A 12,677-nucleotide genomic window follows, 5' to 3' on the forward strand; every position below is an offset into this window, starting at 1 on the left:
AATAAATATTGAGGAATTAGGATATGAACCAGCCTGAAAGATTAAATGTCTGCTGTTGTGGAGGTCTTGCACCCAGGATCACCCCCCCCGAGATCCTGGTGAATAGGGCCCTGCCCCAGCTCCAGGGGTGCAATGCTCTGAAGCGCCTTCCTTAGTATGTTCTAAGTCCTCCTCTGGTTCCTGGTAGCAGTCTAGGCTAGCTATACCATTCAGGAGGGACGCCCCCATTCTAGATGAGGGTATGGCCTGTCCTGGACTCCATTTTCCCCCACAGGGTGTGTTTCCAACTTCTACCCTCAGCTATTCTTCATATGGGTTCAGCCAGATTCCCAAGAGCACCAAACTTACATCTGTGTGCTGTTCTGGGACCTAGTCCACAGTTCCAGGTTCTACGAGGGTGGCGAAGGATTCCTCCACCTGGCAGTGCAGGATTTCTTTCATGTAATTGCATGAGATTGGGCTACCCAATGGTGCTGATATTGGATGACTCCAACTGTTTATATAGAGAGCGGACCCTTGAAAAATATTTTTCCAGGAAACCCACAATTGTACAGGAAACCCATCCCAAGTACATCTTGGGATGTACCTGGTAACTGATGGCAGAGCCTGGGTGGTTGGGACTTAGGGTAGGAGATGGGAGCAAGGAAGGCAACAGGAGCTGAAAGGCAAGTGGTCTGAGGAAATGGGCAGGGTGGGTGGAAACTCCCCAAGGCTCAGACTGGGAGCCAAATCAAGATGCTAAAGGTCCTGCCACCCTACCCCCTGCCCGTCACCCTACCCTTCACCTTCCCACTGTTCCACATACATAGTGGACCTAGACTTATTGACGGAACACCCATTCGGTAGCAGTATACCTATATGGGGGTGTGAGGAAAGTTATAAAGAGTGTTTATCCTCCTGAAAACTATTTTCACTCTAAAGCCTGGAGCACAAAAAAGAGTTAAGCAGCAGACCTATAAGAAATGCAAAGGACTGTCCTTCCTGGCCTTTGTGTTGGCTGAGTTTTCACTGGAGCCTGGTGCTTTGACAGAACTGAAAACATTTGGGGTTTCAAGACACAGAGTCTGTTCTCTTTGCACTGAACCCCACACGGCGTGGCAGGGGTGGGGTGGGGGGATAAGGGATAAGACAGAGGGGCCAGGTTGTTGTAAGACATATAATGGTGTTTGCAAACAATGTACATTTTGTGACCCCACAATATTTTGGATCATGAATTCCAAGCTTCACAAGTGCCTAGGAATAGGGCCTCCAGGCTCTAGGCTCTAGGCTGTTCTAGTAACCATGGATCCATCATTTGGGGCTACCACATTCATTTTATGTTGGCAAACATTCATTGAGCACTTAATGCATAGCAGTTATAAAATGCTTCTGTATTCATTCTTTCTCCAGTTCATCTTCTCCAGGACATGTTGAAACCAAACCAACCGATTTGTATCTCTCTGTATTAAACTATTAGATGGACATTTATCCTAGAAGTAGTTAGTAGTTTGTATGTTCTGTAGCCAAAGGAGGTGGACAGAGGGGGAGGGATAATCTCAAGCAGGCTCTACACCCAGCGTGGCTCCCAACTAGAGGCTGGATCCTGTGACCCTGAGATCATGACCTGAGCCAAAATCAAGAGCCAGACGCCTAACCGGCTGAGCCACCCAGGCACCCGGCAAAAGAATTTCTACATAATGAAAAATTAAGATACCCATACTAATATACTCTAAGGTTATTTCCACATTTTAAATTATATTATCGATCAGAACAAACCTCTTTAAAATATCAAAGTTTCATAATGTGCTGGGTATTTCACACGTATTCTCTTAGTTAATCCTCATAATATCAGAAACATAATGAAAATCTTTTCTTTTCAAATGGTCTGAAAAGTTAAAGTGAGTTGGACAAAAACGCAATGACCCAAGACTCAAGCAGAGAATTTCTTTTCCCAAATGCTGTACTATTTGGTCAACATGGTATCTTATACCCTTTGACTGGATGTTCAAACGCCATTTTTACAGCTTTTTTGTATTCCTTCCCCTACAAGCTCAAGATGTGACTATAGTTCCGTCCCTGGCTTCACAGTTTCTTGATTGTTTCTGTCTCTTTCTTTCCTCCCAGAAGGCCAGGGTTTTGTGAGTGAGGATGAATACCTGGAAATCTCTGACATCAAACGTGACCAGTCTGGGGAGTATGAATGCAGCGCCTTGAATGATGTGGCCGCACCTGATGTGCGGAAAGTAAAAATCACTGTAAACTGTGAGTTGACCCATTGTCAGGAAGTTTCAGGGAAAAAGAGAACATAGGGACTGAGGGAACAAGCTGGTCATGGCAATGCCATATTCTGATCACCCCAAATTGTTTCCAACAGGAAAATACTGTCTCAGACTGCTTTGCACCATGACTGTCCCCATTTGACATTTTGCCCCTGGAGTTTACCTGTGCCCATCAGAGCTTTTAGCTAATGGGGAGGATTGTTTGCTTTGAATTGGTTAGAAGGCTTGAGAAGATGCTGGAGTAAATGCAATATCCTCAACCCAGAAATTCTTTTCCCAAAATAAGCAGTTATTTCCTGGGAAGGTGGGGGTGGCACAAGAAATCCATTTGTACAGCAGGTGACTCAATGTGCCTTTCATCTGTTTCATGAAATCACTCTGCATTTTCCTCCTGCAGACCCTCCCTATATCTCAAAGGCCAAGAACACTGGTGTGTCCGTTGGTCAAAAGGGTATCTTGAGCTGTGAAGCCTCTGCAGTGCCTATGGCTGAATTCCAGTGGTTCAAGGAAGATACCAGGTACCTCGAAAATGGGAATAGAGCATACCTGATGCAGAGCTGATGGGTCATTCCCCACATGGAAAGGGAATGATAAAAGAAAGGGGAAAGATATGACAAAACCAAAATGGATTAGTCCCCTTTGTAAAAGAGACTCCTCTTAGAGCTAGAAACACACAAACAAACAAACATCGAGGATGCTGGCGAGTGGGGAAATGACCTCGTTTCAGAATCTGAGATTAGTTGTAGGGATCTCTGTCTGCTATTTCACACTAATGGTAGAACCAGACCAGCAATACCTTCTCTTATTGCAGGCTAGCCACCGGCCTGGGCGGCGTGAGGATTGAGAACAAAGGCCGCATATCCACTCTGACTTTCTTCAATGTTTCAGAAAAGGATTATGGGAACTATACTTGTGTGGCCACAAACAAGCTTGGAAATACCAACGCCAGCATCACACTGTATGGTGAGTGCAGGAAGCCTGGATGCAGTGGGCTCGGCCAGGAGGGAGAGCTCCGGGGCTGTGGAGGGAGGAAGGCTCGATATGCTTGGCCTGTGTCCATCCATACTGCTCAACCCACCACCCTTTGATACAAAATGCTTCTCCCTATCATTCTCCTAAGCATGTGATACAGTGATGTTTGCAAAGGGATTGATATCTCCTGGTCCATTGAAAGGCAAGGTTTGCGCCTTACAAAAGGAGTAAACCCAATTCTGAACCAAGTTGAACAGTGGTTGCCGCAAAGAACACAGAACCGTGGAACAGTTCAACTGTAGTATCTAAAGGTCTGCGGGGTTAAGCTAGAAACAATTTTAAGATGCCTTCTTAGGAAGACTCTGTGATTCTGGGGGTTATAGTTATAGATTTCAACCGACTCAACTCCTGCCATCATGATTCTCATGTTGACTGCCATGTCATGTTCTCCCTCATTGGAGTGGATGGAGCAGTAGTCTGAGTCCTCATCAAGACAACTGTTCTGTCCACAGCTGAGCATCAAACCCTTCTCTGAAGGTCTTTCCCTCCCATATGGATGGAGAGGTCTCCAGAGCCCTGACTGGCTCCCTTGGAAGACCTTATCTCTCCCTCCCTCAGCCATCCCCCATTGCTACGTCCATGTCCTTGTGCAACACTTCACACCATGTGCCAGGGCCAGCTCGTTGTGATATTTTGCGTGTATATGTATTTGTCTATTTGCTGAGGTTTGGTTAGAGGTGAGCGGGATGAGAAGGTATTCATTTTCCCATGTGTATCTCAGACCCTGAACGAGCTTTCAGCGTTGACATTAACGAAACTTTGTCCACCAACCATCTGAAATGTGTGATCTATGTCTTTTGTTTTCTCTCTGCATTGTGTGTGCATTGTGCTGTGTGTGTCTTAGAAATAAGCCCCTCATCAGCAGTGGCAGGTGGGTACAGCATGTTCCTTCCTTCCTCTGCCTGCCTGAATGCCTTTGCTTTTGAATCTAAGCCTACTTCAAAGATAGGCTTGCCTGCTCCACCTCCCCGACTTATTTGTCCTTAGTAGATAGACTTCAGGGGATTTGGTTTGCACAGTTTAGGTGACAAGCATGTAGAATATGATGGCTTTCACATACACACTCATGTCAATACATATTTTGGGGAAGGGGTTTTCCCCCAAATCGATACACTTTGACTTGGTGGCCTGTAAAATAGATGAGTATTCTCCTACTTTTGCACATAGCAGCACCAAGGGGAACTCAGCCCAGAGATGAAATGGATTATCAAATGATGGTCTCCTTGGGAAAGTCACCCTAGTATGGACATTCTATTCTTTTAGCTCAAGGCAAAAAGGGATAATGAGTTAATTCTACAAACTTCATTTTAAAATAGAAGTATTGGGGGTCATTATTCATAATAATAGTAGTAATATCCACCATTTTCCCAAATATTTACTGGTTTCTAGGCATTATGTTAGTACTGTACAAAGAAGGTTATTAAGTCCATTTTAATGACAAGTAAGACTAGCGAGGTTAAGTAGCACTGAAGTACATGTACCCGTGAGTAGGTGCTAGATGAAACCCAGAATGGGGCCCTCCATCAGATCCTGGGTGCACAGGGTGTGATGGACACACGTGCACACTCACATACTCGCATGTACCATTAGATGAAGCAGCAGCAGGTGCCAAGCTGTGCTTCCAGAGGCAGCAGCCTCACAGCCCTACTTCCCTGTAGTCCATCTCAGTCACATAAAAAAGTGGATTTTCCAGACCTGGAGTCAGCTCTGTGACTTTTCATAGCTCTGGAGCTAGGACAACCACAGGCCGTTAGTGCTGCCCAGGCCTTGAGATCTGTGAATGTCCATGTCTTGGTCTTGATAAAACTGAGGGAAGGGTAGGATGAGTATGATACTCTGACCTCATTCCGCCATCACCCTGTCAGTGGGGTCATGTGGGGTATTGAATGTGGTCAAGAGAGGAATCTTGGACTGACAACCAGGTAATCTAGGTTCTTGTGCCTCCCTACCACTAACAAGAAAGGTGTGTCATAGCAGATAACAACAGCAAAGGTATACTAAGACTGTAGTAGCCTGCTGGGCGTGCCATGACAAAGTCTCATCGGTTGGGTAGGCTTAAACAACAGAAATGTGTTTCCTCACAATTCTGGAGGCCAGGAGTCCAGGATCAAGCCAGGAAGATCTATCTATCTGTTTTTTTTTGTGACGGCTCTCTTCTTGGCTTGTAGATGACCCCTTTGTCCTCTCCTGGCCGTTCTTCTGAGTGTGTGTCATCTATAGAGAGATACAGACAGAAATGGCAGAGAGGAGAGGAGAGAGGGCTTTCTCGCATGTCTTCTTATTAGAACCCTAATGCTATGAAATCAGAGCCCTACCACTTAACCTCATGTAACCTTAAGTACTTCCTTGTAGGCCCCATCTCCAAATACACATTGGGGGTTAGGTCTTCAACACATGAATGTGGGGAGATATAATTCAGTCTATAGGGAAGCCATAGCTTCATATCCCAATTCGGCCAGCCACATGCCAACCACTTAATGTTGCTGAGCCTTACTGTCCTCATGTGTGCTATTGGGATAGCGATACCTTCTTTAGAAGGCTGGTGAGAGGACGGTGTAGGTCTTACAGAGAGAGAGCCTGACAGGTGTTGTGTTCAGATGCATGACTTTGAGAACACACAAAGTCTTTGGGCCTCATCTGACTCAGCTAAAACTGGGGTGATACTTCCTGGCCTGCTGACTGTCATTGTGAATTACCTCTAAGACAATGTCTACCATGGAGGCATGACAAACTGGAACTGTTGTAGGAATGCAAGGTACCACGGTTACTTCTGCTGCTTGCCCACACTTGTGACACAGCCCATCTGATCACTGCTTCCCTTGGTACGGCTGCCAAGAATGTCGCTTGACTGGACTGTGCATCCCTTTCTTCCAGAGTCTTTCGTGCCCTTTACTGCAGCACCACCAATCCTTGTAATCCACCCAGCCTGCTTCACCTGGTTGGTACCCACTGACCTTGCAGCATCCCTTCCTGAGGGAAGCCTTCCTTGACCTCTATGAGTAGGTCAGTCCTCCGTTGTACACCCTCTCACATGATAGTTCTGAAGGCTCTCTTACCAAGGGCACTCACTCGGATTCATTCAGCAAGTACCTGTCAGTACCTACTGCAAATAGGGCACTAGCACCGTTCTCAGTGAGGAGGACACAAGAGTCCCCAACAGCTACAGTCCTTGTCCTAGAGCTCCACTTGCTAGTTGCAATTATGCAGTTTGTTTGATTAAAGCCTTTCCTTCCTTTAAGCCTGTGTGCTCCATGAATGTAGGGACCATGTCTGGTTTGATCCTTAGAACCCAGCACACAGTAGTGGGTCAGAAAAATCTTATTGAATGACTGAACATGTATATAGAGACTGGAGGGTTGTGTTGGCATTGCCAGCAGCAGGAGTTCAGATGCCAGGGATGAAATATGGCAGGATGGAGTAGGGTCTATAGACTCAGAGCTTCTCTGAAGCCAGGCTGTGCTGCTCACTGGCTGAATGGCTCTGGGGGAGGCAATCTCAGTGCCTTATTTCTTTCATCAGCACAAGTATTTTAGAAAAGATGTCCTATGATTATCTGACACTATGCCTGACAGGAAATAGGTAACACAAGATCAGAATGACATTGTCCAGTTGACCCACCCTTTCTGCTGGCCATCAGTGTTCCTTCTAGTTCTCAGTATTCCCATAATTATGGCTAACTAGTGTTACCAACCACTTACTACATGCAGAGCCACTAGACTAGGTGTTCTACGTGTTTTATCTCATTTACTGACCCTAGAAAGTTAGTACTGTATTTATCTCGATTTTACAGAGGGTGAAATTGAGACATTAGGCAGGTTACTCAACTCATAGTGGCTTACACATGTTTGAGCTGAGATTTTAACCTATGTACTATGGTTCCATTGTCTGAGCTCTTTCTCCTATTTTGATCCAACTCACCATACTTGGCAACCCAACATGGACATTGGTGGATGTCCTTCCAGATGGATACCCATGTCAACAATTAGCCTGCTTGGACCCATTTCCCACACCAGCATCTCCCGTCTTCCATCTAAAATCTGAACCCATTCTGTAGTAAACATAGGGGTGCATAAATCTTTTTGAATTAGTGTTTTCATTTTTGCTGGGTAAATACCCAGTAATAGAATTAATGGATCATATGGTAATTCTTTAAAAAAAAAAAAAATTTGAGGAATTCTCATGCTGTTTTCCACAGTGGCTGCACCGATTTGCATTCCCAACAACAGTGCATGAAGGTTCCTCAAAATAATTTAAAAAAACAAAAAAGAAATCCGAGCCCATTCTTTTAAAGGATGATTTTTTACATTTACAGCCCATATACTCATACTTCCCCGATACACCCCCCACCCCTACATATGTCCCCAGGCATACCTTGGTGTTTGCCCTCAAAGACTATAGAATTGTTTTTGGAGACCCTTTTGACTCTGCACTGTGACCCCATCACAACACACAGTCATAACAGGTCTCTTGCACAAACACATCTTTATCTATTTCCTACCAACATGCAAAGAACAAGGGGAAGTGGGATGAAAGCAGTTTCAAAAGAACACATAAGACAAAGCCTGTGAGCCAGTGGGCTGGCGGGCAGGTTGAGGCAGGGTGTGATGGGGCGGGCGGGGAGAGACACGCAGGTGGGTAGGCCACATGCAGAGACAAATCAGTGGTTGGTGCTGACATGAGGTGTTTCTTCCCGGCATGCTTGTTGCCGCCCCTTCAAAAGCCACAGCGACAGCACAGGTCAGGGAGGCAGAGTGCAGCTCAGAGTGTCACTTGCGACCGCCCATGTGTGCCTTCGCGCCTGGCCCCCGCGGTCCTGGGAAGGCACCAGAACACTGCGAGAGCAGGAGCAAGGAAAACGGTGTTCTGGTCCCGACCCTGCTTCAAACAAAGCAATGCTCTCTGTTCCCTGGTTGCCTGTGAGATGTGAGAACAGAACAGGATGGACTGACTCCCAGCGGAGTGTTCTGGAGGGAAGTGGCAGTGGAGAGACAGCGCTGGTGACAGGTCTCCAGGACTGTCACCCGTAGCCTTGGAAATGGTGGCAGCTAAAATGCTGCTTCTGTGGGAAAGCCCCTTGCTCTGAGCACAGGGGAGGGCAACTGATGGCAGCACCGGCGCAGGCGGCTGGGGCGGCGGGCACCCCGGGGCGTGCCAGGCTGGGTGCTGCAGAGGCCCGGCCCTGGCCTCTGGGAGGCTGCCCCCTGCTCCCGGTGGCCCGACCCCCTTCGCCCGAGCCCCCGCCCTGAGAGCACACGGGGCACAGGTTCGGGACTTGGTCACACAGGCACTGCAGAGTGCCAGGCGGCTGGTGACCCAGGTCAGGCCTGGGCTCCTGGCACTGGTGGGGAGGGGCGAAAGGCGCAGACCACGCAGAAGGGAGGGCTGCTGCACACCCCAAAACAGGCTGCTCACATCTATCTGCGAGATCGGAGCGATGCACAGGAGTTACGTTAAGAGCTAAGCATCAGGACGAGGGACGACTGGTAGGAACCTTGTCCTTGCAAGTGAAGAGGGCAAAACATGCAAGTAAAGGCAGCATCTGGCTCTGGGTTTTCCTTAGGCGGTGCCCCAGCCCCCCAGAGCAGCCGGGGCTCGGCCTACCCCACGGCCCCCCACAAGCCTTAAGGGCAGAATCTAGATTTCCTTTTGTTAATGGCCATGCTTTTGCTCTTCAAACTGGATTTCCTTCAGCTATGGGCAGCACCAGCAAACTCCTCTCAGGCTCCACCCTTTGCTGCCTGATGCCCTGCTCCCCCGGCGACCGTGCACCCCCGTGGTACCTGTAGGCAGAGCTTTGTCCCCCACCCCACCCCAACACGCCCCTCTCTCTGCTGGCCTTCCCCACTCCTTTTTTTTTTTTTTTTAATTTTTTTTTAAAATTTTTATTTATTTATGATAGTCACACAGAGAGAGAGAGAGGCAGAGACATAGGCAGAGGGAGAAGCAGGCTCCATGCACCGGGAGCCCGACGTGGGATTCGATCCCTGGTCTCCAGGATCGTGCCCTGGGCCAAAGGCAGGCGCCGAACCGCTGCGCCACCCAGGGATCCCCCCCACTCCTTTATTAAGGTGTCCTAACGCGCACACCTTCTCCCAGCTGCCTCCAGGGGCCACCCGAGGAGTGGGCCTGAGGCCTTGTGCCAACTGTCCTACATCTCCTCTAGCTTTGTCCTCCAAACCTCTGACAGGGACAGTCCATGTTCCCATCTCCTCCTCAGGCACCATCACACCTTGGTCTGCCATGCTCTGTCTCCCTCCTAAACCCACCCAAGTCTCAGCTCCAGACCCCCCTCTGACCCCCAACACCTGCTCCCGGCTTCTGTGATACACACCCAGGTGCTGACTTCCTTAACTTTCTTTCTCAAGCATGTTTCTCACTCAAATGCACACCTTATCTTCTCGCCTAGGCACTCTCACTGGAATCTGTCCATTCGTCTGACTTCCTCTGCCCACCCCTTTGAGCTGGAGGCTAGGAGTCCCCTTATCCACATCCCCTTATCCTTCAGGTCCTCCCACTGCCTTCCGTGCACCCACCAGGGTAAACCCAGAACACCACTGCCATGACACGTGTCACCCTCTGATCATGCTACTTCAGGTCTTTCCATCCCTCCATCAATTCAGATTGAGTTACAAAGGGGAGCAAAGTTCCCAACCCTGTACAAACAGGTCAGTGGACAGTTAACAGTAAAATAATGGGATGTAATAAATGGAAAAGCCACTAGCTATTAAGTGTCAGCCAGACGCTTGAGGTCAGTACTGTTATTATTCCCACTTCAAAGAAGAGGAGCCTGGAAGGAAGTGACAACACCAGGTTTTGCATCTGGGTCTCTCTGATCTTCACCTCGTGTTTCTTGCCAACCCACGTGCATCCTAGGTCTCCCCGTAGGCTGTAGGGTCACAGATGGAGGCTTCTACCCTCTTCTCTGTCTTATAAAACTGTACTTATCCCTTAAGGTTCCACTCAATGTTACCCTGTCCGCAACGTGATTCTGAGCCCGCTGGAGAAGTGCTCGTCTGGTGGGCTTTCAGGGCAGCTTATATTTTGTTTGTATTTGTTTCTGCACTTAGAGGATGTAGCTCTGTATCTTGCAATGGTTTTTGCCCAGGAAACATTGGTTGCATTAATAAATATAATTCCCAGTCAATCGGGGGCATCAGGGAAAGTGTTACACAGTGCAAAACTCTCCAATAACCAAAAGAATCCAAACACTCAAAAGGACTCGTGGTCTTCTACCCACAGTGAAACCAAACTTCTATTTCTCTGACACTTTCCCTTGCATTCCAGCTTCCATATGTCTTATTTGGAATGGAGGGTCCCCTTCCCCCCCACCCTGGGTCTTCCTTCTGAGGGACGCTCTATCAGACATTCCAATTCACTGCTTACGAAGACGTTCATCAAATGATTTCTTCTTGCAGAGACAACAAAAGCGGCACATATTTGTCCGTTTCCTGCTGATAATGTATATGATTTTTTTTTTTTATTTTCCAAATCCACAATTTAAATCCAGGTGGGAGGGAATGAGTCAGAGAGAAATACCATTGCTTTTTTGGCTGATGAAAGCAGCGTAATCATTTGTATTTTCCCCAACCTGCAAAATGTCAACATATTAGAAAAAAAAAAATGCAGACATTTCACATTTCATTCCTGATGAGGTTCCTTGTCGTTCCCGTGCACCCCACCCTCCTCTATCTGAATCATTGACATCTGGCTATTAGCCTAAGCATTTAGAATCTAACACTGAGCATTCGGGTGTGCTGATGTCAGCACACGAGCACACACACAAGAGCTTGTGGTTCGGCATAGACCAAAGTCTTGTCTCTTTCAAGTTTGTGATGAGCTGACAGTTTCGAATTAACTTCTGATGTCAACTTCTGCAGCTTTTGTCTTTGTGGTACATACAAGCCAGGGAGAGCTGGAGAGAACAAAACAAAGATGGCTGCCTTTCTTGGCCTCTTTCTTTGCAAGTCTTGGCGCTGGAGAGCCGGGTTCACCCTCCTTGTGAAACAACACAGTGCCATGTTTTCCGCTGTAATTAAAGACAATGGAGGAAGAGTTCGCTTTGAAGGGAAATGAAGCGCCTTCATCAGCCAGCGCTGCTGAAAATAGGTTTATGTTTCACCAACAAGTGTAACGCATGCATCCTCTAATTAGATTTCCTTGCTCCTCTTTTAATCACCAAGAACATCATTATCCTTTTGGTTCCTCATTAGGAAGGTCACATAGTTCATATTCATACTTATAAAAACCTATCCAAATTTCAGAACAAAACTGTATCTTCTTACACTTCAGATACCTCATTGATCTCACTGTGCGATCACCAAGTTCAACTTGCCTGTGGGCTTTTTTCTTTCTTTTCTCTTTTAATGTGATCACCCTACCACCTGCTATTTTAGTAGAATTACAGTGATACACTCTAAATGTTGCTGAAGAACCATGCCATATTTTCATGGCAGTCATGGAAAGGAAAAGCCGTGACACATTTCAGTACCTTCGTTGCCATTTTTAAGCTCCAAATCTCTTCTGTAAGCCTAAATATACTTGGCGGGGAGCTCTGTGCTGGGTTTGGGTACTTTGGGTTTCAACACCTACTTCTGCAGAGGGTGATGGGCCACCCCTCAAATGCCGCCACATACTCTTATTTGCAGGGTAGCTGGGCCTCAGGCTGGTTTTAGGTTAAGCCCTCAATCAAATTTGCTTTTTAAAAATCTGATGTTGAGTCTATTTAATTTAGCAACGTAAGTCGTCTCTCCACAGTGGATTTTATTTTATTTGTTTGTTTGTTTGTTTCTTTGTCTCCTTCTCCCAACCTGCTGTGCTTCACATCTGGCCATATATCTTCCCCCTGGCCCAGAACTGCACATGCCAATTGACCTTCATGCCACTTACCATTTCTGGAATTTATCTCTTCATCTCCCTCTTCTTTCTAAATGCTAAAGACTAAAGTATTTTTTGTCTGCATATCTGTCCCCAAGGTATTTTGTTGTCATTCACAGTTTGTTTTGTGGCTTTGCGTCATCATTTCAGCTTCTATTCTCAGGGACGCTCCACTTCCGGCATGAAGGAAACAATGCTTAGCACTGAAAGGGTGGAGGAGGGACTGGATCAGGGGAAAGGGCAAAAATACACATTCTCACTTCCAATTTATCCCTGACAAATATTTAATTAAAGCTGATATTTGTACCAGCCATTCTAATTGAACTGAGTCACTGCTAACCATAAAAAATGATTCCTGAAATGGGGCAAATGCCCAGAGTTGGGTCCCTTAATATATTTGCTTCCTTAGGAAGCTTTTGCCTGTGGTTAGTAGCTACATCAGGTCTTTTAAGGAGTGACCAGGTCACTTGCTTGCTCGCCATAGCCAAGTTTGCTTTCAGCTGGTGTTTGGCA

General features: G+C 46.9%; 1 protein-coding gene across 6 annotated transcripts in view; it reads left to right on the forward strand.

Annotated features, from left to right (window-relative positions):
- OPCML (opioid binding protein/cell adhesion molecule like) overlaps positions 1–12,677 on the forward strand; it is a 1,085,315-nt gene that overhangs the window by 996,322 nt on the left and 76,316 nt on the right. For 2 of the 6 annotated variants that reach the window (XM_025464878.3, XM_025464876.3), the window contains 4 exons: positions 2,104–2,241; positions 2,656–2,776; positions 3,070–3,221; positions 4,135–4,161. In XM_025464878.3, the coding sequence (XP_025320663.1) occupies positions 2,104–2,241; positions 2,656–2,776; positions 3,070–3,221; positions 4,135–4,161 (438 nt within the window). The remainder of the gene's footprint in view (positions 1–2,103; positions 2,242–2,655; positions 2,777–3,069; positions 3,222–4,134; positions 4,162–12,677) is intronic. The other 4 variants (XM_049109746.1, XM_025464879.3, XM_025464877.3 and 1 more) reach the window with 3 other exon arrangements.

This window comes from Canis lupus, chromosome 5, assembly GCF_003254725.2.
Source record: "Canis lupus dingo isolate Sandy chromosome 5, ASM325472v2, whole genome shotgun sequence".
Taxonomy (NCBI): domain Eukaryota; kingdom Metazoa; phylum Chordata; class Mammalia; order Carnivora; family Canidae; genus Canis; species Canis lupus.